Source organism: Mugil cephalus, chromosome 8, assembly GCF_022458985.1.
Source record: "Mugil cephalus isolate CIBA_MC_2020 chromosome 8, CIBA_Mcephalus_1.1, whole genome shotgun sequence".
Taxonomy (NCBI): domain Eukaryota; kingdom Metazoa; phylum Chordata; class Actinopteri; order Mugiliformes; family Mugilidae; genus Mugil; species Mugil cephalus.
The window spans coordinates 5861023-5888674 of NC_061777.1; the positions used below are offsets into that span (position 1 = coordinate 5861023).

A 27652-nucleotide genomic window follows, 5' to 3' on the forward strand; every position below is an offset into this window, starting at 1 on the left:
TCAGAATATTTAATGCTTATAGCTCAGACATAACAGCTCTTGAGAGATCTAGACTTCTTTTACACACTGGAGCAGATGGCTACACACACACAAACACACACACATGACCAGTCGTGCTATAATTAAAACTGTCCCTCGAACCTAAACAAACATCCCCCTCTCAACCCCCACCGCTCTGAAACTGGGGAGCTGATCTCTGGCATTTTGTTTGTTTACCTTCAGCTGCCACCCAGCCGGTGGCCGCGCTAAACCAACAGCAATGTGCTAAGAGTTTTGTTTGCGTCAGCCCCGAGGACTCGACATGTGGCCCCCCCCCCCACCGCCAACCCTGCGCACCCGCCGCTACTGCCCCCACGCGACACCTGGGAGCCAAATGTAAAATATCACTGCTGTGGCTGCTTGTAGTCATCCTGCGCTGTCTCTTACTGCAGGGACACAAACATTCAGACTTTGATAAGCAGCGGCATCACATCTTAAACTCACAGAAGTGTGTCCTGAACCAAGATTTTCATTGTCCGACGTTCAGAAACTTTAAGACACAGAGAAACCGAGAAGAGGACGAGAGGATCATTTGATCTCGTGCTCTCCTCTGTCCATATTTTTTTTCTTATTTCGTGTTCGAGACGGAGCTTTTATCTTAAGAAGAACCCCACCGGACCCCGGCGGCGTGAGATCGATCAAAAGTGTGTTCAGAGACATCAGAGGGAGAGTGATGTAACTTCTGTATGACTCGTTGCACAGATTAGATTTGGTAAACTCAGTTTTTTATCTCTGTTATGGGTGGTGTTTTTTGTGAATGTGAGTGAGTCGACGGAGCTACATCCGAGTCAAATAATTAAAAAAAAAACAGTGTATCCAAAGCAAATACCACAACTTTTATCTGTGCTCTCATTTCCTCCATATCTACATTCTGTGAGGCGGCCTTTATTCCACCACTATGGTTTCCTAGATGTCCCTTTCCCTTAATTTGACTCTTCAGCAGTTAAAAACCGAAAGAGCCCGGGGTTGCGCCCCCTCCCAGTGGATCAGGGAGCATGTTGTTCAGATTCCAGCTGGGAATAGTGAAAGCATCACGTTCTCAGCCCCTCAGATCACCTGCTGCTGTTCATGCGCTCCTCATCGTGACCACGCTGGTGCTTTGAGAGCTGCCTCGTGGACACCAGACATCTGTGTTTGCGCTCGGATGCTACTAAGCAAGACACGTTAAATAAATGCTATGGAGAAAAAAAAAAAAAAAGACTTTTTTAAAGGATGAATACCCCCAAACTCCTCAGTCTTTTATCAGGATATCTCTCCGTCTCCCCTTCTTCCATCAGGCTCGTGATCCGTCCGAGGTGAAGCCACATGGCACAGCAGATGCTCGGGCCGCCGTGCCCTGACTCCACACACTCGCCATTCTCATGGAAATGGCCATGGTTGTCTGGCTGAATAATAGCGATGGTTGGTGTTTGCGTGCGTGCATTAAGGAGCGGCATGTGTGAGAACGAGGCAGGCGCTGGTTTTCCTTGTGAGGGTGGGTGTTTTATGTGAACGCGGAAGGGCTCATGAATAAATAAGGAATGTTTTGTAGCGGTATGGTCGTTTTTGACCCTGCAAAGGAAGACAGAACTGTGTGTGTGTGTCATTTTACTCAAAGGTTAAGCTCAAGTCTCAGGCTGTGCCGGGGCATTAAAGGCGTCGGCGGATGTTTACGCCACAATTGTCTTATTTTTTCTTGCGTGAGCCTCAACTGCAGAACATATTACTGTCACAGGACAATGAATTTATCTGAAGTATCTGTTCCAGTGTGTGGGCAGGTGCAGTTTATATCCATTCCTGGCAGCGCTGCAGTGCGTCAGACTTTAAGGCTTCCTGACTAGGCAGGCAGCCACTGGACAGCATATTGTCGAGGAGGTAGGGGTTTGAGGGGTGGGGGTTGCTGGAAAACTGCACTGACCCCCAACCAGAATGAAAGGCCCTTTGTGTCTCCTGAGCCATACGTCTGCCTGGCATGGGATGGGAGCAGAGTGCCAGGTTCAAAGGTCAGGAGGTTGGTAGACTGGCAGAGGAATGTGTGTGTGGTTTTTGTTCCTCCTGAGGATCCACAGCTCTTTAGATCACGACCGTGCACATTTTGCAAGAGGCGAAACGCACATAGTTGAATAGACTTTGTCTTGTATGACCATTGAAAGTCTTTGAATTTTGCAAGCTTAGACCGATATCAACCGGTTATGATCTTCCCATGTATGATTGATTTGTGAGGGGACAGGAAAAGTCCCCAAAGTGTATGCGCCACCAGATCAACCATTTAAGTCAGGAAGCCGGTGCTGAAATGCAGGTTTGACCAACACGCATCCAGTGCTTTCACCTACACACAGCCTGGAAGCATGGTGATTTACTGACAAAGCTAGGATTGTTTGGGTTATTTGGATCATGCTGCAGGAATAGTTGAGGAAGCTTCTATGGCAGCATTTTCATTAGTCACCACAAGGATCACAGATCACCAGACATCACATGGAATATTCTTCCATGCATGATGATCTACCCTGCATCGTGATTTGTCCTGCCTCTTTGACACACTTACACCCTCTCTTTGTGTCATGCACATGCACAGGGCTGGTGGAGCAAGTGAACAGACAATTAGTAGCTGGCTTTAAGGGTAAAACAACCTTCATGACAGCCTGCAGAGCTACAGGTTTGAATAGAATCTTTCATAAGCTTTTTTTGGTTTTCTTTTTTAGTGCATGTACCGAAGCACATGTGCAACACTTCCAATATAAACTCTTAATTGTGACTTAAAAGTCTGTGTGAATGAATACTTTGTCTACTAAAAATATATAGCCAGTACGAAAGCTTAAATCCTGTCTTTGTCCCAGTGTGTAGCAAGGAACGGAGGACACAGATTATAATTTGTTGTTGCTGCACGGCTGTGTTTTGGCCATCCTGATGAAAGGCACCAAAGTTGCCAGGGTTAAGAGTTCAATTTCCTGTAAAGCTCAGCAGTGCGTCGGCGGTCTATTCTTGTTCTCTTGTTATCCGGATGACTCAGAAGTCTCCGTCCTGTATCCTTTTTGTGTGTCGACCGCATTTTCTTTTTTTTTTTTTTCCACTTGTCCATTCATATAAACTAAACCCAAAACCAGAAAACCTTAAATTGTCCAGGGGGAGGGAAGGATGCTGACTGTGCCCAAACCTTTTTCCCAAAACAAACCTTTAACTGTCTGTGTTTGTGTCTGGGAGCTATTTTGGAGCCGCTGGGAGCATCCTGCAGCAGCATCTGAGGTAAAAATGTGTGTCAGTACCTTTAATGTGATTGTTCTCTTTGCAGGACAACATGCCTCAGACACCACCGTTCACGGGGCAGCTGAACACTGGCAGCTACAACAAGAACTTGTACCAGACCAAGGAGGAAGGCTACCCCGGCCTTTATTACCATGACAACAACCTGGTGTCCGGGTCCCTGGAGGCCCTCATTCACCATTTGCTCCCAACTGTAGATTATTATCCAGACGTAAGTGTTGGTTTCATCACCTTAGGTTGTGACTTTTGAATGGTTTGCAAGCCCATTTTTGACCTTAATTTTTTTTTTACCTCCACAGAGGACATACATCTTCACCTTCCTGCTCAGTTCTCGCCTCTTCATCCGCCCATATGAACTCATGTCCAAAGTGTGCCACCTGTGCATGGAGCAACAGCGACTCAGCGACCCCCAGGCCGACAAGGTACGCTCAGTGAAGCCTCACATATTGAGATACACCTATCATCTTTTGGTATGTTTTAGTGATTTCTAATGCTTTTCTTTTTTTTTTTCTCCAGATGAGAGTCAGGAAGATCGCTCCCAAGATCCTCCAGCTGCTGACGGAGTGGACAGAAACCTTTCCATACGACTTCAGGGATGAGAGGATGATGCGAAGCCTGAAGGAGCTGACCCACCGGCTCGCCAGCGGAGACGAGGTCAGTTCCGCGCCCCCCTGCTTTTTTTATTCATGGCATTCGTCAAGACTTGTGAAAACACGTCTCCTGGTCTGATTATACTTAGGTGCTATCCCCAACAGTGCAGTGCTGTCACGGTGAATCCATGTGCAGCAAAGCTACAGGCACAGGCAGATTTTTTTTGCAGATAGCGGTGGCGTATCTCCAGCAACAAAGCGGTTTTCAGGGGCCGGCCGGGTTTTAGAGAAAGCCTCATTGTTCGCGGGATAGGTGGGCTTTTTGTCATCCCTGGAGTGCTTCATCTTAGGCAGCATTTGGATTGTTCTGTCGCAGTGGAGTTGAATATCACTGGCTTAGCGCGCCGTGAGCCTGCGCTGCGCAGCTTGGGGTGAAAGTTGTTTTAGTAGGTTGGAACCGTTTTTCTGTCCCAGCTTGCCCAAGATTTAAGGAGCCGCTCCTCTGATAAAGATTTGATCTGATTTGGACTTGTGTATTTCGCGCATTTTCCAAATTGTGTTTTGATAAGAAAAAAAACACAAATGCCTAAACATGGGCTGAGCTGGGAAGCTGATTCTTGAGAGCATCAACCGCAGTGCCCTGGAAAAGAAGTCCATAATAGATGTGCTGAACATCTGGTCAGAGTTGTGTCCAGACCACACTCGAAACACTCCAGGGCCTTGATCTCTGTAGTAAGACTGTCATTATGAATGCGGTTGGATATATGGGGAACCAGCAGCTGAGAAGAAAACCAGCGCTGTGATCGGGGTCTGACCTCATTTAGCGGTACAGAGCTCTTGCCTTGACGTAAAATGTGCAGTTTAAGACGCATTTTCATAATTTTAATAGTACCCACATGTCTTAAATCTCCTCTCATGCCTCTTCAATGTCGAGTTTGTGATGTAGATATCTTTGCACATCGCCAATGTCAAAAACACCTGTTGAAAACAAGATTTGACAATGGAAAACGAAGGGTTAAATGTCCTGACGGACTGATTGTTTAAAAGACATGTTCACAAATTAGCGCGAGGAAGTCTCGGTTAGGTGGACGAGAGGTATTTCTGCCGTATCGTGACTTCACGGAGGTGTTTGTAATCCTGCCCGGGGCACCTTCCCCTATCTGTTCACTGGTGCCGGTCGGCTGAGCGGCTAAAAACAGTCGGGCCTACGCTCGGGTCAGGTGGCGCTCCGCAGGAAATAACGCTGCGCAGCCAAGAATAACAGGACCTCCAGTGTGATACGATGGCACGGAACAACCGCGCGCTCAGTCGTGGTGATTTGCACTGAGCAGTCGTCTGCCACTTCGGCGTCGCTGCCAGGGTTGACGGCGCGGGGAACAACGCGCCCCCGCCAGGCTCCCTCGATCGTAACGCCAATAGTTGCGATGAGCAAATGTGACTCCCCTCCACGTGGAAGCGTCAGGCGCGCTGTTGTCTCCAAGATCCGCGACTATATTTATCCGACCCTGGGATGTGCTCGGTTCTGTGCGGACAGAAGCTACGGCAGATGGTTGACTTTGAAGTGGCAACTAGAGCGATTTTCACTGGTGGCGTTTCTCACTGTTTTCCAACTGCGCAGGAGCGCGGTTCAGGCATTAGCAGGGTTTAGACAGTGTTTAGATTTTATTAATATAATCCTCAAAAATATAATTAATTGTTCCCGTTTGGCGGAATCGTCATCGGCCGATTGACTTGAGGAGCGTCTTTTTTTGGACTCGCCAGGCCTGACTTTTGAAATGAAACACACATGCACCGCTTCCTCTGCAGGACCCTCTTATGCAACTTGTGCGTCAAAGTGTGTCAGTGAAGGAACAAGCACATCATCGTGGCCTGTTTCGACTCAAGGAGAAGGAGGCATCCTCTCGACCCTGGGGCCAATAAGCCAAGAGTCGCTCTTCTCCGCTCTTCCCCCCCCTGAAGCTGAGAGGCCTCATTAATCAGCCTGGCAGGAAGAGGGTTGCGCAACGCTGTTAGTGACCCTCCAAAGTGCGTGACGGCAAATAAAAACAAATACCGAAGGCTTCGCATTCTGCGGGTTGTTCAGTGGTTTCCGTCGCCATCAGTTTTTTGGTCAGTTCTTCTGGCACATGTTGTGAACTTTTGTGTTTCCATCAAGGATTTTTTTCAGGAAATACCTTCAGCTGAGCTAAACAAAGTGGCCGCACGCTTGCCACAGGATATTTTGTTCAAGTGTGCATTGCATTCTCCTCTTTGTTGTTATTCAGTTGTGCTCTCTGTTACCAAATATGGGAAAGTGACACAGTTATTGTGTTGGCCTCATTTTCCAAACAGGACATTGATGAAAAATGGAAAGAGTTAGGGTTTACCAAAAGGTGTCCTAGTGACCTTAATATATTTTTGGGGATTTCTGGAGGATTGTGCACTCTTAAACATTGACATAATTAAAACCGTACTTTCCGTTTGACAGGTTTACCGGAAGGCGGTCAGCCAGCTGAGCCAGGGCCTGATCCGGAGGCTGACGGTGCTCAGCCAGTACGAGGAGGCGCTCGTCAAGATCAACGCCACAGCGGCCGAGCGGCTCACGGCTCTGAAGGCGAAGCCGCAGGCGGCGATCCAGAGAGACATGCTGTCCATCTGCAACGACCCCTTCACGGTCGCCCAGCAGCTCACACACATAGAGCTGGTGAGAAAATTACGCAAGTTGTGCTGTTGTGTGTCATCGATCGTGAAACCAGATGACCTGGACTAAGCGCGGAGGGGCTAATTTTCATCCGCCGCGTCGTAAAAAAATTCTGTTTCAATCATTGTCAGACCACGTTAGGAATCTTGCCAATGGCTCACGCTCGCATCGACAAATAACCAGCTCGATGCCGGAGACAGAGTGCGGACCTGACATGTATGATGGATTAGAAATCAGCACGGTGGTCGAACTGAACACCGCAGCTCCTCCTCCGTTTCAAATAGCGCGGTTGGACTACAGCTCCGCATTTATTATCTGTCAGTTAGCTATTCAGTCCGCCTGGAAGAAAACGGGTTTAATCAGGGGTTGATAATGTATCTCAAAGGTGAGAGATAGTAGAATTCTACCATATTCGTTACCACTGGCTCTAAATTTAGGAGAAACAGCTGTTAAAAAGACATAGCAATTTAAAATCTCCGGTTTTTAATGAGATGTAAACAGATGTCTAATTCAGGGAGCTCATTTTCCTTTTTTTTCTTCCTTTTCAGGAGAGATTGAGTTACATAGGACCCGAAGAATTTGTCCAGGCCTTCGTCCAGAAAGACCCTCTGGACAACGATAAGGTAATGTCTGCGTCAGCCGATAAGGAGGCACATACCAAGTTATGTAATCCAGATTTGTCTCAGTCTGGCGTACGTAAGCGAGCCGACCTAGTTTCCCCCTCCAGACAGATGTTAAGTTTATACAACAGAGTCGCTGTCTGTCGCGCGGGTCAAAGTGAGGGCAGGTGATTTCCAGACTGCGGCAGCAGACCAAATATCCGCTCCTCTCCGTCTCACACACTCAGACACACCTCAGCAACAATTTCCTCAAATCATCCCCGTGGCTGGATTAGACGGGCATGCGTGCGCCTCATCCCCTAGCAACCACTGTTTCCAGGGTTTGCAATGGGAAGGGGTGTGCGTTTCGGGCGGCAGGTTTTCGTTGTCTGGCGTTCGGCTGCTAGGCAACAGGCCCTTTTTGGGAGCGATGGGGTGATGGGAGGGGGGGCCGAGGCTGCCTTTGTGCCTCAGGTTAGCTTGCCTCGTACCCCCAACGAGCCACTTGAAAACAGGGTGTGTTTGCATGTTAAAATTTTGACGTGTCCAGTGGCAGGAAAGGCTCCATGGGGCCGAGTGGCGTAAGGCCAAAGGAATGTGTGGAATTAGATCAAGAGGAATCCGTACAAAGGATCAGCATGCATAATGTGAATAAGGCTGGCCACTATTGAGCTTGTAAAAGCAGACAGAAGCTGAGAGTGATTGGCTCCTCAGGGCTCCACCGAGCCAAGAGTTTTATTTTTCATGCTCAGCGATGCATTGGCTGAGGAGGAGCAGGGAAAAAAAAAGGCAAATATCAGCTTTATTTTTTTTTTCCAGCTCTGTGTGGTTTTTGCTTTGCAATTAACTTAAATGCTAATTGAGAGTCTGTTGCTGTTGTTGTTGTTGCTGCAGAGTTGCTTCAGTGACCACAAGAAGGCCAGCAACCTGGAGGCTTACGTGGAATGGTTCAACAGACTCAGTTATCTGGTGGCTACAGAGATCTGTATGGTGAGTAGCAACGGTTTTTCTCCTCAAATAACAAACCTCACTTTTTATGGAGCAAACCGTTATTAGAGAAATTCTTAGATTTTGCATCCTGGAACAACATTAAACCAGTGTGATGTGATAAATGTTGATAAATGACCTGGTTTTGCCACTAAAGGGTGATATGTGAAAATACGATTGTGGCTTCTGATGATAATCATTATAGTCTTTTGACAAAACGTCTTGATTTCCAACAAACACATGTACCAGACCAGTCCTCAAGCCTAATGCACTTATTTCTTCTTCTTCTTTTTATTTAACAGCCAGTAAAGAAGAAGCACCGAGCCCGAGTCATTGAGTTCTTCATCGACGTGGCGCGGGAATGCTTCAACATCGGCAACTTCAACTCCCTCATGGCCATCATATGTAAGTCCCCCCGTCTCTGAAATAATGTGTCTTATGATTTATGCTTTTGTCGCACTGTCAGACAAATACTTTAGTCATTCGGAAAGAGGCAGGTGGGAGAGAAAGATTTAAAGAAGCTTTTAAGTGACTCGGTTTAAAATACTTTATGGCCAAAAACACGATTGACCCCATTGAATGTCACATTCTGACAATGATCCGATTCAGACTTGGCTTCTGCACTTGTTCCCGTCCTCATTCCCGCACGGACAGTGTTTCTTGTTCCAGTTGGTGGTAAATCTGATCAGTGCGGTAAATGCAATTTGTTGCTCAGTAAAAAGCGGGAACCTGTCATGACATTCAGTTCATTTTGACATGTTGTTTTTCCAGTGGGAGTTCGGGTAGAGAACTGTGTTGTATCCATGGTCAGTGACAGACTGACACGTGACTGTTTGGAAAAAATAACACATGCTGTGGTAGCTCTTTAAATGTTGCAAATGTCCTTGTTTCCCCCGAGGGTATTTTAGCATCTAAAGAACTGATCTATGTAATCTACTACAAGCACAAGACATTTCTGTTTCTATTTCATTGTGTCTACATGTGCAGTGTACGACAGCCTTGCATCTAACCAGAGAAAGTGTGCGTAAATAAAAAATGAAGTAGTCTGAATCAATATTAGGAATAAGACTACGCAGGGAAACCCGTAAAGCCCCCGAGACAACCGATGGCCCGGGAGAGTCTATTATCTGATCATCCTCCCAGGCCTGAGGGGAGGTGGAAAAGCAGAAGATCTTTGTGTCCAGTGCAGAGGGAGGGAGGGAGGGAGTGTGGAGGAGCGGGGAGGCAGTGGAGGAGGACTGAACAAGCAGATGGTCAGCACTGACCAGAGAGGGAGTGAGAGGTAGAGAGAAAGAGGGTGGATGGGGTGATGAGGAGAGAATATTGGGAGTGCCAGCTGTCCGTCTCCCCTGGGACGGGGAGAGAAAGCGCCTCGGGCGAATCTTTCTGCACCATCTCATCTCCAGGACACCACCATTTAAAGGGCCAGATCACATGGAGAGCTACACGTCCAGATTTTGAGATATCTGATGAGAAGATAATTAAATTAGATAAGACTTAAATGAGTCTAGCGGACCGGAGGAGGTTGTTTCCCTAACAGCAGATGCTTATCCCAACACTAAACGGGTGAACTGACCCTTTAAATAAAAGGGAAATAATCTGTCAGTGTCTCCGCTTTCTAACTTGTGATATCGTGTCTGAAAAGGAAAAGACATCAACCTCTATATTAATGTTCTCATAAAAGGAGGAGGAGTGTTTGTCCCAATGGGGCTCCTGCCACAGCTAACACCTGTCTGTACAAACATCCACACACACACACACACACACACACACACTGGGGTCTTTGTGTAAATGGAGCCGTTTTCTAGGCAAGACACGTTCTGACACACTCTGTCACATGCCACCACGGTCGCGCTCTAAAACCCAAACTGTCTCCTGGGAAGGGAAGCAAGTTTTTCGAGTTTTACATCTGTCCCCCGGATCAGAGTCCTGTTGTGTAGTCCAGGGTTTGTTTTGTCCCGCTCTGAACCTTCCACCGTGCCCACACACACAATCACGCACGCACACACACAGAGGATTACCATATGGGAAGCAGAGTGTCAGGAGAGGGAAACGAGGCTCGCGTTAACGCCATTGTTCCTCAGGCCCTGCGCCCCGGCTGCATCAGAAGAAACAACGTAAAGAAAGAAAAGGGGGGGAGGCTGGAGGGTGGGGGGTGTAAAGGGACGACCGCCGTGGGAGGAAGGGTGGAGGGGGATGTGCGTCCGTCTGGCTGAATGGGAAAATGCCATGTGGTAACGCGATCGTGTTTGGGTGTTTGCCTCGGATGTGTGATTGCTCTCTCATTGTCTTTTCTTCTGTGCCTCCGGCCGTCCTGCAGCTGGGATGAACATGAGTCCGGTGTCTCGTCTGAAGAAGACCTGGAGTAAAGTCAAAACGGCCAAGTTTGACATCTTAGAGGTAAGCTCGGATTTATTGTTAAAGTACAGAGAGAATGCATAAGTTTTTATTCAGCACCTATGGATAAAATTCTAGATAAAATGAACGAAATGATTATATTATCTCCTCCTGAGCGTATGTTTTTCTACTTTGCGTTCACACGTAAAAGAGCCCGATGACTAATCGTGTTGCGGGCGTGTAGGGGAGCTTCTTCTGTCAGTAAATTAAGTGTAACAAAGACAAACGTGGTCAAGATGAAACTTCTTGCAAGGCATGGTTCTGAGTGGGAGAGCGGGGCTTTGCCGTGACTCACGATCCTCACATTAATGCGTAAAAACAATGACGGTAAATGTGCTGGTTCAGGGAAAATGAACATGTGACTCTTTGATGTTCTGGTTTAAGCTAACAGGCATGTTCAGCCACAGAAGCTTTTTACTTTACCTCATAAACACGCGCTGCCCTTCTCGAAACGTCGTCTTTTGAATAAGTTTTGTTGAGAAAAGAGAAGGAAAAAAAAACTTTTGGTGCAAATTTTCTATGGACGCCTGTTGAGTTTAGGTTTTGACATAATTTAATTTTCAAAGTACTGGATTTAAATCTCCCCACAAAGCTGCTCTTCAAGCCAAGTTAAGAGATAAACACCTTAGATGGCAGCGAACAAACAACCAGTCTGACACCAAACACGTTGAATTGACGGGTCCACGGGGACGAAGACAGTCCAGCAGCCAGTGAGGCTGTTGTCGAGGTTTAAAAATCACACAACACCGACTCCTTTTCCTCCTTGTTGAATCTGAGAAAACCCTGCTCACCGCGGGGAGTAATGTTCAATAAGCCCAACGTGCCGTCAGTCGCTCCTTTGAAATAAGAGATCTGACGAGTCAGACCGGGACGCTCTGCAGCACCTGAAAGGTTTTCAAAAGACCCGAGTTCTTTGGGTTTCCTTCACGTCTCGCTGGAGATTATCACCGTCTCCTTCTACCGGCGGTTCTCTTTGTCAGTCACGCCTCCTCGTGCTTTTCTCCCTCTGAGCCTCGACGTGAACTTTCTGCCGTCATTTGCTGCAGTGACTGTATGGAGGCATCATGTCTCTCCTGATCCCTCCCTCCTCCATTGAATCCCCGCGACATGTCATAAGGCTCGGCTCTTATGGTGCGTTCCTTTTGTACTCAGAAGTCGGAATTCCTGAGTTCCGAGTTGAAATTTTCAACTGTTATATGAACTACAAGCCCACATCGCACTAACAACGACAGCCTGGTAAAACCAAAACAGACCGAAACACCATCACGGCAAACTGTGATTAATAGTGTATTATTTTTCTACATTTAAATTAAACAATTAAAACATTTGAACAGCAATCAACAATCTTCTGACCCACCTTTAGAGATGTTTGACCGGACTTGTCCTCAAACCACCTCTTCATCTCTCTCTCTGTAGCACCAGATGGATCCTTCCAGCAATTTCTACAACTACAGAACAGCACTGAGAGGAGCGACGCAGAGATCAATCACCGCCAACAGCAGCAGAGAGAAGGTGAGACAGTGTTGGTTATATGTTGGTGCTGAGTCATTGAATATTATCTGAACATTTCAGCCCCCATCTGAAGTCAATGTGCCGGGCAGAACAGAACCAAGGAGTGAAGATTATATTTTCACGTTTAAAGTGAAAATATAATGTAATACATGCAAAAAGGGATAAAGTAGGTCAGCTGGACTTTGAAGACGTTTCTCAGTTCTAAAGGACTTGGTGGAGGAGTTTAGGTTGAAGTAGGAACATCTATGGATGTAGCCCATCAGAAACATCTCCATTAGCCACCAGACACCTGCTGAACCTGTGTCTGTCAGAAGCTTCTCAGATGAAACATCTCCAAGAAGCTCCAGAAAGTCCGGTTGACATTCTTTATCGCTTTTGATCGACCGTTAAGTAACAGTCTGGTTTGGCGGAAAGTGTTCTCAGTGGCAGCTAATGGAGTCCAGCAGCCAGCATTTATGTAAACCACCAAAGTTTCAACATGTGCTCTCCAGACTTCAGTTTACATTTCATGCATTTTGATGAAATGAACGACTCCACACTAAAGACCACTTGAAAAGCTGCCGTGACCTTTTTTTTTGCGCTTCAGACTAAATACTACGACCGAGCAAAGTGCGACGGTGATGCAAGCGGGGACGCTTTAAGCTGATTGCTGTTATGTAAAGTCTCGCTGCCTTCATTCTTATGCGCTGAGGCATCGGGGCTCGGAGAGCGGAGCGGTTGATGTCTGCCGCTCGCTGAGCCTTGTTATCGTCTGCGTTCCCGTCGTGTTTGCACCATCGACAGCCTCTCGACGGGGACGGGGACGGGGAGGGAGGTTGCGTAACGGCGCCGCTCAGCGGGGGCCAGAGGTCGAGTTATATGCGGGTCAAGATTGGAGGAGGGTCCCGAATTTCCTCCTCGTCAGGCACGCTCTGCAGGAGAAAGAAAAACATGGCCACCCGCCAGATCACATAGCGTTCTCTGCTGCTACTTGAGTCGCCCGCCCCAACCCATCGCAGCCCTTGACCACTGCCAGACAGTAGTGGTCAGCCTCCCCCTCCCTCCCCTCCCTCCCCTCCCTGCCCCTCCACGTCATTGTTGTATAAGTGTGTTCTTGTGCGGAGACAAACTGTTCCGTCAATATGTATCTGGCTCCCTGAGGTTTGCGAGGGGTGTGCTCTGGAGCTAAGATATGCAAACATTCCCGAAACAAGAGGTCGGGGTCACGAAACGGAAAGTTCCCAAGAAGTCTGGTATGTTCCCGCTTGTGACCTCTCCTTTTAGGGAGGGGTGTTTTTTTGTTTGTGGTCTCCTTCAGGCACCCACGGTGCTGCCGACTCTGTTAGGGGATCAACAAAGACAACATTTGCGCTTCTCTCCGATAAAAGTTTTTTTTTTTTTTTTTTTTTTGCTGTTGGGTGTGCTCTTGGCAGTGGGCGCAGTAGGAAGCACACGATCCGACACTTGTTGCTATGTTGATTCATTTCCTTGAAATCACATCTGAGCTTAACAGCTGATCTAAAACAGACTTGTTGCATGTCATGTTTGGTTGTGTAGCAACAGTTCTGAGACATTGTGTAAGAATAAAATTGAATGTGGCGGTGTGACTGCTAAGAGTTATGCTGCAGCTAATATGCTCATCATTGGTTTATTTGATCATTTTTTTGATTAAAATAGTGAAAATGTTACATTTACTGTACATTATACACACTTTAATCATCAACTATCCAACTAATAGATCTTATTTCTGGTTCTTGGCCTTAAAACGACTTCCTTTCATCCCCTGCTGTGCACTTTTCTGTCTCTTAAATCAGCCCCTGCGTCTAAAGACGCATGTGCGCGCGTGACAGCAGCTTTCAAATCACACATCCAAGAAGTGGCCCCTTGTAAACAACATCCTGCCCCCGCGGACCCCCTCACCGTACATTATGTTCAGACCTCGCCGAGGCCTCGTTAACTAGTTGTCAGCTGCACTCGAGTTACGTTGAGTTAAAACACATGAGATGGATTCGCCGACCTGGCAACGCGACAAGAGTCGTAAGAGGAGCTGAACCCCGAGAGAGCGGACGCTCGGCGCAGACGCAACCTCTGATGCAGTCAGAACCACTTTGGTTAAACAAGACGCAAAGAATGCAGCGCCTGTCGTCTGCTCGTCGTCTGGCCGCTCCACCATCGTGAGTGTCTCAAGATTTGGGAGAGAGAGAGGAGTTTTTTTATTCAGGTCACTGTGCCAGTTTGCAGCAGCCCTCAGTGCAAAACAAGAAATACTGTGTTGGGCTTTTTTATCAGACATAGCAACGGGTAAATACCACAGTGAGCCCTCCAGCTTTGTCTCCTGATGGTTGGTGTTCTGCCAGAAAACGAAAAAAAAAAAAATAATAATCCCACCAGCTTGAAACTTTAGCCATTATTTGATTGGAGTCTGGTGCTTCTTCCTCACCTCCCTCCCCATCAACATCTGCGTCGGGGCGTCAACTCGCAGTGACCCCGGAATCACCGAGCGAGGGCGGCGATTAATTATTCATGTCTCTTTTAAAGGAGATGCGCCTTTTTTTTATATGAAATGTGTTTTATTTCGCAGACGTTCTGCACACAAGGATGGAAATCTTTCCTGGAAAGGGTGTCGTGAAATTATTTTTTAACACGAAAGGATCTCTTTGTCGGTTGTAATCCCCGTTTTTTTGAATTGGTGTTTACAAACCGCACACACCTGCGAGCCGTATGGAAACTCCCTCCAAACATTCCCAGTGAAATGAATGACATTTTCTCTTTCTGTTGTCTTGCAGATTGTTATTCCTTTCTTCAGCCTGCTCATAAAGGACCTCTACTTCCTCAACGAGGGCTGTGTCAACAGGCTGCAGAACGGGCACATCAACTTTGAGGTAAACAGAATCTAAAATTCCCCAGAGGGAGTTTCCTCAGCAACAGATTTCAACAAGTTTTCTGTTTTTTTTTTTTTTTTGGTTTTTCTTTCCCATCGCCGCTGACTTCTCATGTCACGAAAACGTCACACTGTTTGCTACACATGACAACAGATTTGGTATTTATATTTATCGCCACTTCCCCAAAAGACTGTTCGAGAATGAAGAAGTAGGAGTGCGTAACGGTCAGCTGCGTTTCCAGGGAACGGAGATAATGACGGCGTCCACGCACTAGTTCCACATGTGTGATGGTCACAGCCCTATTGAATCAGACACTATTTTAAGGATTCATTCTGTCCTGGGAAACTGTGCTGTATATTTTTACACATTAACGCTTATTAATAGCTGACTGGGTCAACGCTTTACGTCACTGGGCAGCACCTACCTTTTAAACTTTATACCCTGGTGTTTTGCCCGTGTTGAATATTAACCTGTTGTTTCTGTGTTTTCAGAAATTTTGGGAACTTGCCAAACAAGTGAGCGAGTTCATGACCTGGAAGAAGGTGGAGTGTCCGTTTGAGAAGGATCGCAAGATCCTGCAGTACCTGCTGACGGCGCCGGTGTTCACAGAAGATGGTGAGTTTACGTAGGAATTAATAAATAGACGGATTATGATGCCACTTAGCCTAGTGAACCAGAAAACTGGCAAGAAGGGTTCCTACGCAAGTATGGGAAAGTATGGTAAATGCAAACTAGTGTATGTAAAATATTCAGGTTTCTAAGTCTGTGACCACTGTTCAGTTTTCTAAAACATAAAATTCTGAATATCTAAAAAAAAAAAGTAAAAGGATCCATCATTTTTTTAAGGCGCTAGCTTGGCGCAGCACAGCTAAAGTGTTTGCGAGAGAGCACACAGTAACTACATAGATGATCATAGGTGGATGATTCATGTGCAACGTGCACTGAATTCATCCAGGTTTGATCTTAACTTATTTGTACGAGCTACACGATCTAGCTTAAATTATTAGGTGACATAACAGCATATATATTCAGAATAATGAAAATTTAAGATTAATTCCATCATTTATTTACATGATACACAACTATTTAGTCAAATGCCGTAAATAAAGTCTGGAAAAATGATGGAATTCTGAAATTACAAATATGTATAAACCGTGAGAAGAGGAAGTACTTGGCAGGACTCCATGTGGTTATTGCGTAGCCTTTGTTTCCTCTCTTTACGGTGACCTTGGCTAATATGTTGTAGGCGTTAATGTTAAAAGGTTCCTCTAATAAGACTTTGACAGTGGAAAGGAACCATCAAAGTGAAACATGTTGAGTAAATAATTAAAAGGTCATGAACGTAGTAAACACTCCTCCGTGTTTTGTGGTTAACTTTCAACATTTCCCTTTCACTCTGCCCTTTCTTGTGGGTGCGTATTTACAACGAAAACAACACGTTTTCACACAGCGATCGTCTTTCCCTTCACTTGTGTTATCTAGCATTTAAATTTGTTTGATTATGTGAAACACTGAGGTGTGACAAACATACACTAATTATTAAATCAAACGTATGTTATTATTGAACCTCGAACGAACAGAACAGCAGATTTTTCATCAGTAAAGTTGTGGATTGAAACACTGTGCGTTTAAAGACGTGCCTAATGTCGTCTGGATCGTTGTCCTCGGTTAAAATAAAAACGAACCAGGCCACAGACGACAGGAAAAACCTCAAATCCACACACACACACACACACACACACACACACACACACACACACACACACACACATGTTATCGCCTCTCCTCCTCGAGTGGCGCAGATAGTTTTTGGTCCTTTAATGCACATCAAAGTCGCGTGTCACTGGCTCCAGCTGCTATCTGGGCCTTATCAGAGAGAGACAGGGAGCTCTGTAAAATCCTCCTGACACTCCTGAAGCCTGCAGACGAACCGACTGTGAGCGCTATCTTCCTCGAGAAGATTACCAAAAAAAAATAACTTCCATAAATAGAGAGGAAAAGTTAAATAATTAGAAGTTGAGCTGCACTCAGTGTGATCAGCGTCTCAGTGATGGATGTGAATTGATGTTTGATTTGCTCGTTGCAGCGCTGTATCTGGCATCGTACGAGAGCGAAGGTCCTGAGAACAACATGGAGAAGGACAGATGGAAGTCTCTGAGGTGTGTATTAACCCCCCCTCCCTCTAAATACACACACAGACACATATATATACACACGCCTTTCATTCATTCTTTACACATTCACCCTCGGGGTTCTTCCAGTCTTTCAATCACGCCTGTCTCCCGGCGTCCCCCCCCCCGTTCCCCTGCTGACCGGTCAGACCCAGAGGGATGCAGGTCACCGCGGCGACGCCGACCTCTCACGCAATTCAATAAACGCATCAAGAGCGCGGCCTCATCACTCTTCTCGGGCCGCACTGTCACTTTGCGCGCACACGCGCAAAAGACATCAGTCATTTTCACACGATCTCATCCCGGAGGGCGTTTACGCGCCCGTCGCTGCGGACGCACGAGGGGAAAATCGTCTTTGTTCAATTTGGCCTCGAACTTGTGGCGTCTCCGGAGAGCTGACGGGGGACGATTTCCTCCCGGTTCAGCTTAGCTGACATAAACTGAGTCAGGACGGTTCGCAGAGACGCAACTTCGCCTCCTCCTCCTTCTCCACATGATTCATCCTCATCTCTGTCTGCTTTTTCTCCTCGTTCATATCCTTCATCACATGTCCCGATGTCCCGTCCTCCTTCCCCACATTCTTCTTTATCTTTTTTTTTTCCACTTAACCTCGTCCCCTCCGTTTATCTTCTGCTTCCTCACATTCCTCCTCCTCCTACTTCTGTCACAAACATATGAACGACGCTTCCAAACCTCGAACCTGAGATATCTCGCTGAAAAAGATGCACCCAAACAACACTACACCAAAAATTACAGCCGATATCTGACCCCCCCCCCACACACACACACATGAGCCCACCCACCCACTCAGCCGCAGTCTGACGTGTGAACCAGATCTGCTGGCGGGGGTCAGAGGTGAGAGCTGGTTTTGGGTCAAGCGTCGTCCACTCAGCCCTTCATGTGTGGGCGTGGTCGCGTTTTTGCTGTCGCCTGCCAACCATCTCTGCAACCCCCACCCACCCCCACCCCCTCCACCCCCCAGGAGCTTCGCCTCCACTGCGCCACGATCTGTCACTTAGCTCCAGCCGAGCCACGTCAGCAGAACGCGCTGCTCCACTTAGAGAGACTCTGTCCAAGAGCTCTGAGGCCAGACTGTCTCTCTGCACTCACACAGCATCTTTGGAAAATCCACTCGAGGCATAAAAATTCTGCAGCGGCTTCGATTCCGCTGCAGATCTATGTAAATTGCTGAAATGCAGAGAAAATTGATTGAATATTGACAGTTGTCCCAAGATATTTTGTATAGGAGACACTGGAAAGAAAAGAAAAATATGTGAGTCGGCCCTTTAAATTAGAGTTACAAAGAAGGAATAAAACAGAATTAAATATACAATATATTAAAATATATACACTGTGCATACAAATATTACCTTTGTAAGAGGCCTCCAGTGAAATCTCCTAAACACTGATGCTGAAGTACTTGTCATCTCACTTCACAGCAAAAATATTTTATGTCTAAATCAAGTTTTAAGTGAAAAGTCAATTGACGTTTCAAAATGTTGACACAGATGCTTAAGAGTGACTTGACTGATGTGTGAGTCATTTGGAAGTTCGTAGCTGCTATAATTGCATCTGGCCACTAGATGTCACTGCTGGGGTCCAATCTTTTATCGGTACAATCAGGAAGAAGCTTCACAAGACTTCATCTCCCCGTCTCTGTATAACACTGTATAAAAATATATAGTAGCAACAGTGCAGTTCACAGTTTCCTCACAAGGGGGCGCCACCGCTAAAAAACAGTCCATTAATCTGCTGTTTTGAAATCAGACCCACATGAAACTGATTATTGTTATTAACATTCAGTGAATTGTGGAGCAGTTTTCTGTTTATCTTCAGATGCTGACAGCTCTTTCTCTCTTCCTTCCTTCCATCCACAGATCCACTCTGCTAAGTAGAGTCTGAACTCCTGAAGAGAAACTCTGAAGTCAAACCCAACAAGCGGATCGCGCCCCGTCGACTCTACGCTGTTGCCCCATCTAAGTATCCCCGTGTTGGAAGGGAAACGACAATCTCTACTCGGGCTGGCGAGGACTTTTTCCTGTGTGTGTGTGTGTGTGTGTGTTTCCCACCCACCCTCAAACCAGCTTCAGATTCCTATGGAGCTCTGCTTTCCTTCCCCTCTTTTTGCTCTTCGTGCTGTATATTTCAGGACAGCTCTTTTTCATCTCTTTGTATGACTTTATAGTCTTTTGAGGTTGGTTTTCAACAAAAAAAAAAAGAAAAGAAAACGCTACAAACCTCCACAGTAAAATGGAGGAGGGGCTTTTTTCCTGTATGAAGTATTTTGCCCTAATATATAAATGAACAGCCTTTTTTTTTTTTTTGTTTTGTTTCTCCTCTGATGCTACAAAGTTAGCCGCTGGTTGGCTAACGCAACAGAAACGCTACCCTCTCTGGTTCCACAAGCCAGCATTTCTTAACCTGCAACACTGTTGTCTATCATTAAGCTAGCTAGATAGTCTAAGTTGTTTTAATGTCGCCTTCCTTTTGTATCAAACCGTTCACTCCATGTTTTTTTTTTAAGTTTTGTCCAAAAAAAAATGCACCGGTTGCATTATTTACAAAAAAAAAATAATATGTCATTGTTTTTTTTTGTTTGTGTTGTATAAAGTTTTATAATGTTCTGAGTAAGGAAGAAGCGAGGTTGTCTTTTGTGTTGCATCGAGGTCCCGGTATGCTTTAAATAAATGGCAGCGTTGATAAGCTTTTTCCTTGAGTGAACCGTGGGCTGAGACGGTCGGGTGCTTGGTTTCAAACCTGCATTTGAAGCATCGAGCGTGAATAGGAAGCAGGAATAGGAAGACGATGAGCTGATACCCATCCTGCCCTTTTGTTCCTGCTCCACCTGCTAGTGTAGTGAAACGTGTGGTTGTGCTGCCCCCCGGAGGTCCTTTAGCTAAAGTGATCTTGTGCGGTCGAATAATGTGAACTGAGATAAAAAAAAAAAAAAGGTCATTGTTTTTATTTTTTCATATCATGAAAAAGTTTCCTAAATGTGTTTTATTTATAAATCCGTGTAGCTTCATTATCTCCCGATGCCAATATTTACTTTCTATTTTATTTAAATTGTACAAGGTACATAACATGTTAAAAGTAGTCCACAGATATTGGTTTAATTATTATTTTTTAATATATATGAGTTTGTTTGAAACACTTAATGTTCAAGGTACTGGCTCAGAGTATGAAGTTAAATCGTTTTGACTGATGTCTGCTTTGCCTTGACTGCTTCTCCCTCGACACAGAGTGCTGTTGTGGTCTATTGTATAGATACATGTGCTGTATGTTTGTTTCTTTTCTTTTTTTTTCTTTTTTTTTCCTCCCTGTGTTTTTACCCATTTGTATTTGGACTGTTACAATGGACTAGAGGAACCGTTTCTGAATGAATTAGTTGTGTTCAAAAGACAAGGTTAATAAACGAACGTTTAAAACTGATCAAGTGACTCAAGTCATGTATTCAATTCAACTTTATTTATATAACGTCAATAACGATACTAATTATTTGCTTTTAAAACCCTGGATGAAACTCCCAGAGCGAGTAGGAAGGTGGCAATAAAAAAAGCAAAAGGAGAAAAAAACTATTACATTTATTCATGAATCATTGGAACAATAAAATAAATAAAGCTTTATGGTTTATTTACTAGTTTTTGAGCTGTCTACTGCATCACACAGAGATTAGGGAGGAAAGCTAAGCTAAATGTTGTTCTCACTATCACAAGAGGAAGGAAATACCTGTCAAAATAAAAGTATATGTACTTGTACTTAGTGTTGAGTCAAATACAGTGTAGTTTATTTTAATGTTACTATTAATTTATGGTAAAACTGATGAAACAATGACCTGTTGGAAAGGACACGTCTGTGTTGGATATACAGAAAATATAAGATGTTGGGATAAGACAGGAAACAAAAGTCTCTTCTACTGGATTATTTTGGAGGTTAATCATAAATATATACGTAATAAAACAGGCAATTATATGGATCAGTATTTGAGGGAACCAGCTAGAAAAGACGGGAACGGAGTCACAGTTTCTGCTGCTGTTGGAAGAAGAAAACAAAAACAGATATTTGTCTCCATCTAGTGTCCACGTGAAGATGGTGCAACTATTCGCCTCTGACTCATCAATAAATAACTATGTGAGGTAATAAAACGTTTGGTGTCATATACACAGCTGTGAAGGAATATTTTACTATGACAGTTAACAACTCATTCAAAATATCTGCTAATACTAATATCAGGCACCGCGCTACTCAGGTTTGTTTTATTTTCTGATCATTTGTTCTCATAATTTTTCATTTTACCGTTTATTCACTCTATCCTGTTTTCACAAAATAAAATAACAAAGCTTCTATCACATAATAGTAAAAATATAATATGACACCAAGTATGTTACATGTGGTATTTTAACATAACATGGTGTCTAAAGCAAATCACAGTAAACGAGAGTTAATGGGTTATTGGGCTGCAACCAAAAAACCTTTCCACTACACAAAGTACAGGGCTGCCCTTCACAGTGTTTTACTTCTTCTTCTGCATAAGACTGACTAAAAACATCAGCTGTTTTTTTAGACGAAGAGAAACCAACCGAACGAGGGAAGCAGAAATACTGAAATATTATACTGGTGTATTTATTTATTTATGTGAGAAAATGAGAAATTATTGTATGTCTGTGAGTGTTTTCACAAAACACACAAAAAAAAGTCTGTACTGTAAAAGTACAGTCTGATCTTCACAACACATGTTTGTAGAAGTGTATAATGACACAGGAAAAAAAGAATCAAAAGAAATAAAAAAAAATAATAAATAAAGTTTGATAAGTTAAAGTTCTGACCTTAATCCAGTAGGAATGTTGTGGTTGGACCTGAAGCAGACGACTGATGAGCTGCTACCAGAAACATTCAGCTGATGAAAGTCACAGATATGTGCAAATTATTAATAGTCTCGGTTTCATTTGTTTGACTGGGTCACTTTCAGGACTCGTGTGAACATCCGCCAAAGTTTTGAGTCATTTCTTATGCAGAACTTCTGAGTGCAAATACTTTTAAGCAGCAGCGTAAATTATTTCTTCTGACCTTCCTCTAATCTTAACTGTTTCTTGAGAGATTTATACTTTCCCCTGGATTCAAAGGAAAACAGATGCAAAACCTTTTAGTCTCGCTTGCAACGGAATTTTATTTAACTTTTCGTCTGGTTAATTATTGAATTTTATTTATTTTATCATTTTATATATTTTTTTAGTCTGGTTTTTAACTGAATTATACTTATTGTTTTAAAAAAAAATTTAATCCTTTTTAGTCTGGTTATTTATTGAATTTAATTTATTTTTTATCATTTTATATATATATTTTTTTTAGTCTGGTTTTAAACTGAATTATACTTATTGTTTTTAATTATTTTTTTAAAATCCTTTTTAGTCTGGTTATTTATTGAATTTAATTTATTTTTATCATTTTATATTCTTTAGTCAAACTTTTAACTGAATTTTATTTATTTTTTAAATTATTTGTTTGTTTTTTTTTTGTCTGGTTATTCATTGGATTTTATATAAATATATAGTCTGGTTTTTAACTTATTTTATTATATTTAGTATGGTTTTCAATTTATGCTTTTTATCCCTTTAGGTAATTACTAAATCATAATTATTTATGTATAAATGCATAATATTTATGTAATAATTTATACAGTTATTTTTATCTGTCCAGCGTTTCCTTCAAAGTTGTGACTGTAGGTTAATGTTTCTTTAGAGTTCTTAAATCTGCATGTGTGCATCTTTTGTATGAAAAGTACTCTATAAATAAAGTTCAATTGATTGATTGATTGAAATCATGCATGATAATAAGGGTTATGGTTTACTGGAAGATGTTTGTTTCTTTTATTGGATATGGAGAGAACTTCATATTTTACCATAAGTTTTAAATGGTTCCATCCACTTTGAAAACTGCACATCACCGACTCTAATAACTGTCAATAACTGGACGGCTTTACCTTTCCTTTTCATCAAAATCTAAAAATAACTCTGATATTATACTGTGATATAAACCATCATCAAACCTCCCTCCTGTGAGGCTTTAGGGGTTAACAGCTGAGTCACAGCGCTGCCAAAATATTCACTGGTACCAAGGTGAGGATGTGTTCTGCCAAAGTACCCGTGAGCAGCTTTAGAGAAGCCCGACGCCTCCGACCGGAGATTACAGAGCCAGCTGAACGCTTTTATTGTGAACATTCACATCTCGTTCAGAATCCCATACGTCCTCGTATAATTTGCCACATTCCTTTCAGGTTCAGTTTGGGGAGTCGGTGACCTGGATTGTTATTTTGCCGCAAATGAATCAGCTTTGGCCACCTGCCATTTACTGTTCTGACCCCGTCAATGAAATGTGCTGCAGGCCAGGCTGCTCAGACCGGCATCACAGACAAACACACTGGGAAAACCAATTAATCATGTCTGGACGTGTGGGGCTGGAGCTCCGAGTCCTCACTTTAATTTCGGCCAAAAGTAAAATGGACCACGTGCAGAACAAGAGGGGAAAGTGATCGGATTACAAGTTGTGCTGGGTAACTGAACCGTGCCGTACCAGCCATGTACTTGGACGGTTTGGATTTGAATCGATTTATTTTTTTTTTAAATATATAACATACAAGTTTTAAAAGTTATAAATGGGAACCATGCACCACAGTCACCCCGATGTTGCATTAAAGCACCTTTAGTGTTCAATCTTCCTTCACTGAACTGTTTTTATATGAATGTTTTACACAAACCAGGCATAACATTATAACCACTGAGAGTAAATAGAAAGTAAATAACATTGACCATCTTGTGACTATTTAATGTTCCACTGGGAAACTTTATGAATGTTACTCAGACATGTTGCACCCACCGAGACCAGACCTGCCCCCCCCCCCACCCTACAGCACTGAGACACAAATGACACAAAAACGGTTTAAGAACGACTCAAAAAATCCTGGTGAAAACCCCCACTAACAACATCCTCTTACCAGACACCACAGGACACCCTCAGAAGACCCATGTCCGTTCTCTGATGACTCACAACAGTTTTGTAGGCACAAAGGAGTACCTACTCAATAATAGGAAGGTGGTCATAATGTTATGCCTGATCTATGTATGAAAATATGACTTTTGGGCGGCATTTTTTTCTGCTATTGTCAGTTAAAACATACAAAAAGAAACATGTTTGCAACGCTAACAAAAAAAAGGGAGTTCAAGGCGCCACAACTTGGTTTCATAGGGTGAAGATCAGGGCCGTAGGAAGCGGACAGTCGACCCCAAGCCCCCGCAGAGAGAGGGATGGTAATGGTCCATATCGGTGACAATGATGGAAGCTCGAGGGGGCATCCGGAGGGCTGCCAACTGTGCTCTTTTCTTAAAATAAAATATTTGTTTGCCAAATGCTTCATGTTGGCGGGGATTCTGGGGTGCCTCTTGCCCGGGGCCCCCCAGAGTGTCTTGAAACAGCCCTGGTGAAGGTGATTCTTTGGTTACGGTTTAGGGGAGAGTTATGCACTTAGCTGAGACAGTTAGTGTTAGGATAAGGTGTTTTATGTCAATGGAAAATATTTTCAGAAATAGAAACACGAGTGATTAACACGTAATATAAACTGTCTACTCTCAATGAAGCTTGCTCCGATTAAACACATATTCATTAACCTTTTTTTAATATAAGTTAAATTATTCATTAGTTTAAAAAAACAAAAAAAAACATCGGGGGTGACGTCACTCGCACCTGACCTGTCAATCGTACCCGGTCGCCTCGCGCGCCAGAACGCACGACACGGACCGTGGGGAGGAAGAGGAGAGCCAGAGAGACAGAGGAGAGGAGGAGAGAGGATGCGGCTCGTGTTTTAGCTGGACCGCTCCTCCGCTGATGCTCGAATGTGCAAACGGATTATTTCGTCTTTTAAAATCGTCTCTTTCTTTTTTTTTCCGCACCACAGACTCTGAACACTAACCAGGTAAGAGGCGGATTCCCCCGTTCGTTCCCGTCTAAAGAGAAGAATGACGAGGCATCGGAAGTTGCAGGTGTCCGCTCCTCTGAGGTTGTTGGAAGTAGCGTCGTTGCCACTTTCATTTAAAGTCAAAATGAGTCCTTACTACAAGAAAGCGCGTGGGTTGTTTGCGTCCTCTGCAAATGTTTTGTGTCTTGACTCGTCAAAACAAAAAGATTTTTTAAAAAAAGACATTTTATGTAGTAGTTTTTCTAAAAATAGGTTTACAGATGATTTTGAATTTCAGGATAAAGTGCTGGAGAACAGACTGGTGTGACACTGTCCCAGCTGGAATGTCATGAATGAAGACTACTGTATGTGTGAGTGGGCGACTGCCCCTCACAACAGAACCAGGATTGTTCTCCGACATTTCCCCCCCCCATGTGGAAATAAACATGCCTTAGAACGTGACTTTAGTCTGCACTTTGATTTCTTCTGACCTCCTATTTCCTTACATCCCGAGCAGCGTTTCCTCTCGCTGCTTCTCCTCTGATCACATTGAGAGTGGCTGTGCATGTAACGCAATACTTCCTGCCTTCTAAATAATAAATGGGCAGGACACACTCATTGACCATTATATACTGATTTGGTAGCACTCTCCTCGCTCTCCGTCTTTCTCCAGTGTCTGCGCTCGGGTTTTGAAATCTCAGCTGACTCAAACAGATATTTTTATTTTTTTAGCTAAATGTCACTGTACTGGTGGGAGAGCTGTGCGATCAGTTCAGTAAACACTGACTTCTTCTCTTGTGTGTGTGCTCAGGTGATAAGATGGGGAACGGTTCGGTCAAATCGAAGCGTTACAAACACACAGAGGGCTCCGCTTCCAACGGCCGGGCCCACAAAGACCTCAGCGGCGCGTTCAAGAACTCGTCCCAGGATTCTCTCAGGGCCCGAGTGGAGGAGCTGGAGCGAGAGGGCAAGAGGAAGGACGAGGAGCTCTGCGCCAAGGAGCAGCAGATCAAAGGCCTCCAGGAGCAGTTGGCCAAACAGACCAAAGTTCTCGCCGAGCTGAGCGACGAGCTGCAGAACAAGTGCATCCAGCTCAACAAGCTGCAGGACGTGGTGAGGAGCGGCGCCCCCTCGGCGGGCCTGCCCTCCCGGTCCGCGTCCGTCAGGGTCGGCAGCAAGGGCAGCCCCAACCTCAGCGTTCGGATCAAAGAGACGCTCAACAGGAGGAAAGGCGCCAAAGCCGGGGTGTCGGCCGAACCCACGTCCAGGACGTACGACTCCAGCGGCCTGCCGAAGTTCTCCTTTGAGAAGGCTCGGGTTCCAAAGGACGCGAGGTGAGATGTTTGTCTTTTTGGGGAAAGTCTAGTGGATCTTAAAAGACGAAGGAGTGTGTGGTGAGAAGTGTTGATGACATAATTCAGTCCAAGACATTTCAGCCTGGACTGATCTACATCAGGGTTCCATGTACTGGTTCAGAAAGAGTCACCAAAACTATGGAGGTATGCATGGGAGCCACTTCTTTCTCAGTGGTTTCTCCAGTGAAGGGAAATCTTAATGTTACACAGTTTACAAGTAATGGCCAGAGGTGGCCATCACCTTCTTTCCATCTGCGATGAGCCGGCAGATTCCAAAACAACAAAGAAAGCTTGAAACTAGAAGTTTATTAAAGCAACGACACCAACGACGACTGTCTGTGAAGACACCAATGTTTAGGTGTCCACATATTTTTGTCCATGTGCAAGTTTAATTTGTGTCATTAATGAATGACACAAACGCTCTCGGATAAAACAGGAGCTCCACCCCTTCATATAGGAAGACTTCACGATACTTGAGTCACGATACGATACATTATTGCGATATTATGATATTGCGATATATTCTACATGATCCATTTCCAATTTATTGCACTTGTACAGAAAAAGCAGCGGAGGAGGTGCTGAAGTCATTCACGATCGGCCCAAAACATGACTTTTTCTTTTAAAATCGATATTGTATCGGAAGAAAAAACATCACGATATATTGCGATATCGAGATTTGGCAACAGACACACACATATACATATAAAACTCACTTCATCTCTAATGTTTCCTTGTGGAGGTGTTAAGATACGAAGCCTCCAAAGATTGACTTTAAGAAGCTGAAGGTGGAGTAATATCTGAATGTTACCTCACAAAGCTCAAGTCACAGTAACCCCGTCTGTCCCCCTACACAGCCTTCGCCTTTAATCACCACAATATTCTGGTCATCCTGCCTCCGTACTCTGACCTTTCTTCAGCCATTAATAAATAATTTCATCTATTATGTCAAGGAGGAAACGTTTAGGTAGAACACATACATTTGAGATGAGATGTTTTGATGACATGAAATTTTAGTTTTTGTTATTTTGCAAAGAATTACACAAGAGCATGGCCACCACCCTCATGCCTGGACAGTAAATCAGAGAGTGGCTAGTTAGTTTAGCATAAAGACTGGAATAATTTAATTACAGAGCTTCAGATGCACACGGTATGTTATATTTCCAGTCTTCCACCTCTCTGTCTGCATCAGCTTCTAACTTACTAAAACCCTAAACGTGACCATGGTCGTGGTAACATGGACACAAGTGCTCCTCATCAGAACAGCCTAATC

General features: G+C 44.3%; 2 protein-coding genes across 3 annotated transcripts in view; both read left to right on the top strand.

Annotated features, from left to right (window-relative positions):
• The window catches only part of rasgef1ba (RasGEF domain family, member 1Ba), a 96252-nt gene extending 75744 nt beyond the window's left edge, over positions 1 to 20508 (top strand). For both annotated transcript variants that reach the window (XM_047591195.1, XM_047591196.1), the window contains 13 exons: positions 3308 to 3490; positions 3579 to 3701; positions 3796 to 3933; positions 6337 to 6552; positions 7098 to 7172; positions 8043 to 8138; positions 8438 to 8540; positions 10456 to 10535; positions 11949 to 12044; positions 14810 to 14905; positions 15397 to 15520; positions 16992 to 17064; positions 18954 to 20508. In XM_047591195.1, the coding sequence (XP_047447151.1) occupies positions 3308 to 3490; positions 3579 to 3701; positions 3796 to 3933; positions 6337 to 6552; positions 7098 to 7172; positions 8043 to 8138; positions 8438 to 8540; positions 10456 to 10535; positions 11949 to 12044; positions 14810 to 14905; positions 15397 to 15520; positions 16992 to 17064; positions 18954 to 18978 (1428 nt within the window). In that variant the 3' untranslated portion in view covers positions 18979 to 20508. The remainder of the gene's footprint in view (positions 1 to 3307; positions 3491 to 3578; positions 3702 to 3795; positions 3934 to 6336; positions 6553 to 7097; positions 7173 to 8042; positions 8139 to 8437; positions 8541 to 10455; positions 10536 to 11948; positions 12045 to 14809; positions 14906 to 15396; positions 15521 to 16991; positions 17065 to 18953) is intronic.
• A 4369-nt stretch (positions 20509 to 24877) lies between these two features.
• Positions 24878 to 27652, top strand: part of prkg2 (protein kinase cGMP-dependent 2) — a 28392-nt gene continuing 25617 nt past the window's right edge. Inside the window, exons 1-2 of the mRNA XM_047592673.1 lie at positions 24878 to 25042; positions 25836 to 26358. Of these exons, the coding sequence (XP_047448629.1) occupies positions 25844 to 26358 (515 nt within the window). The 5' untranslated portion in view covers positions 24878 to 25042; positions 25836 to 25843. The remainder of the gene's footprint in view (positions 25043 to 25835; positions 26359 to 27652) is intronic.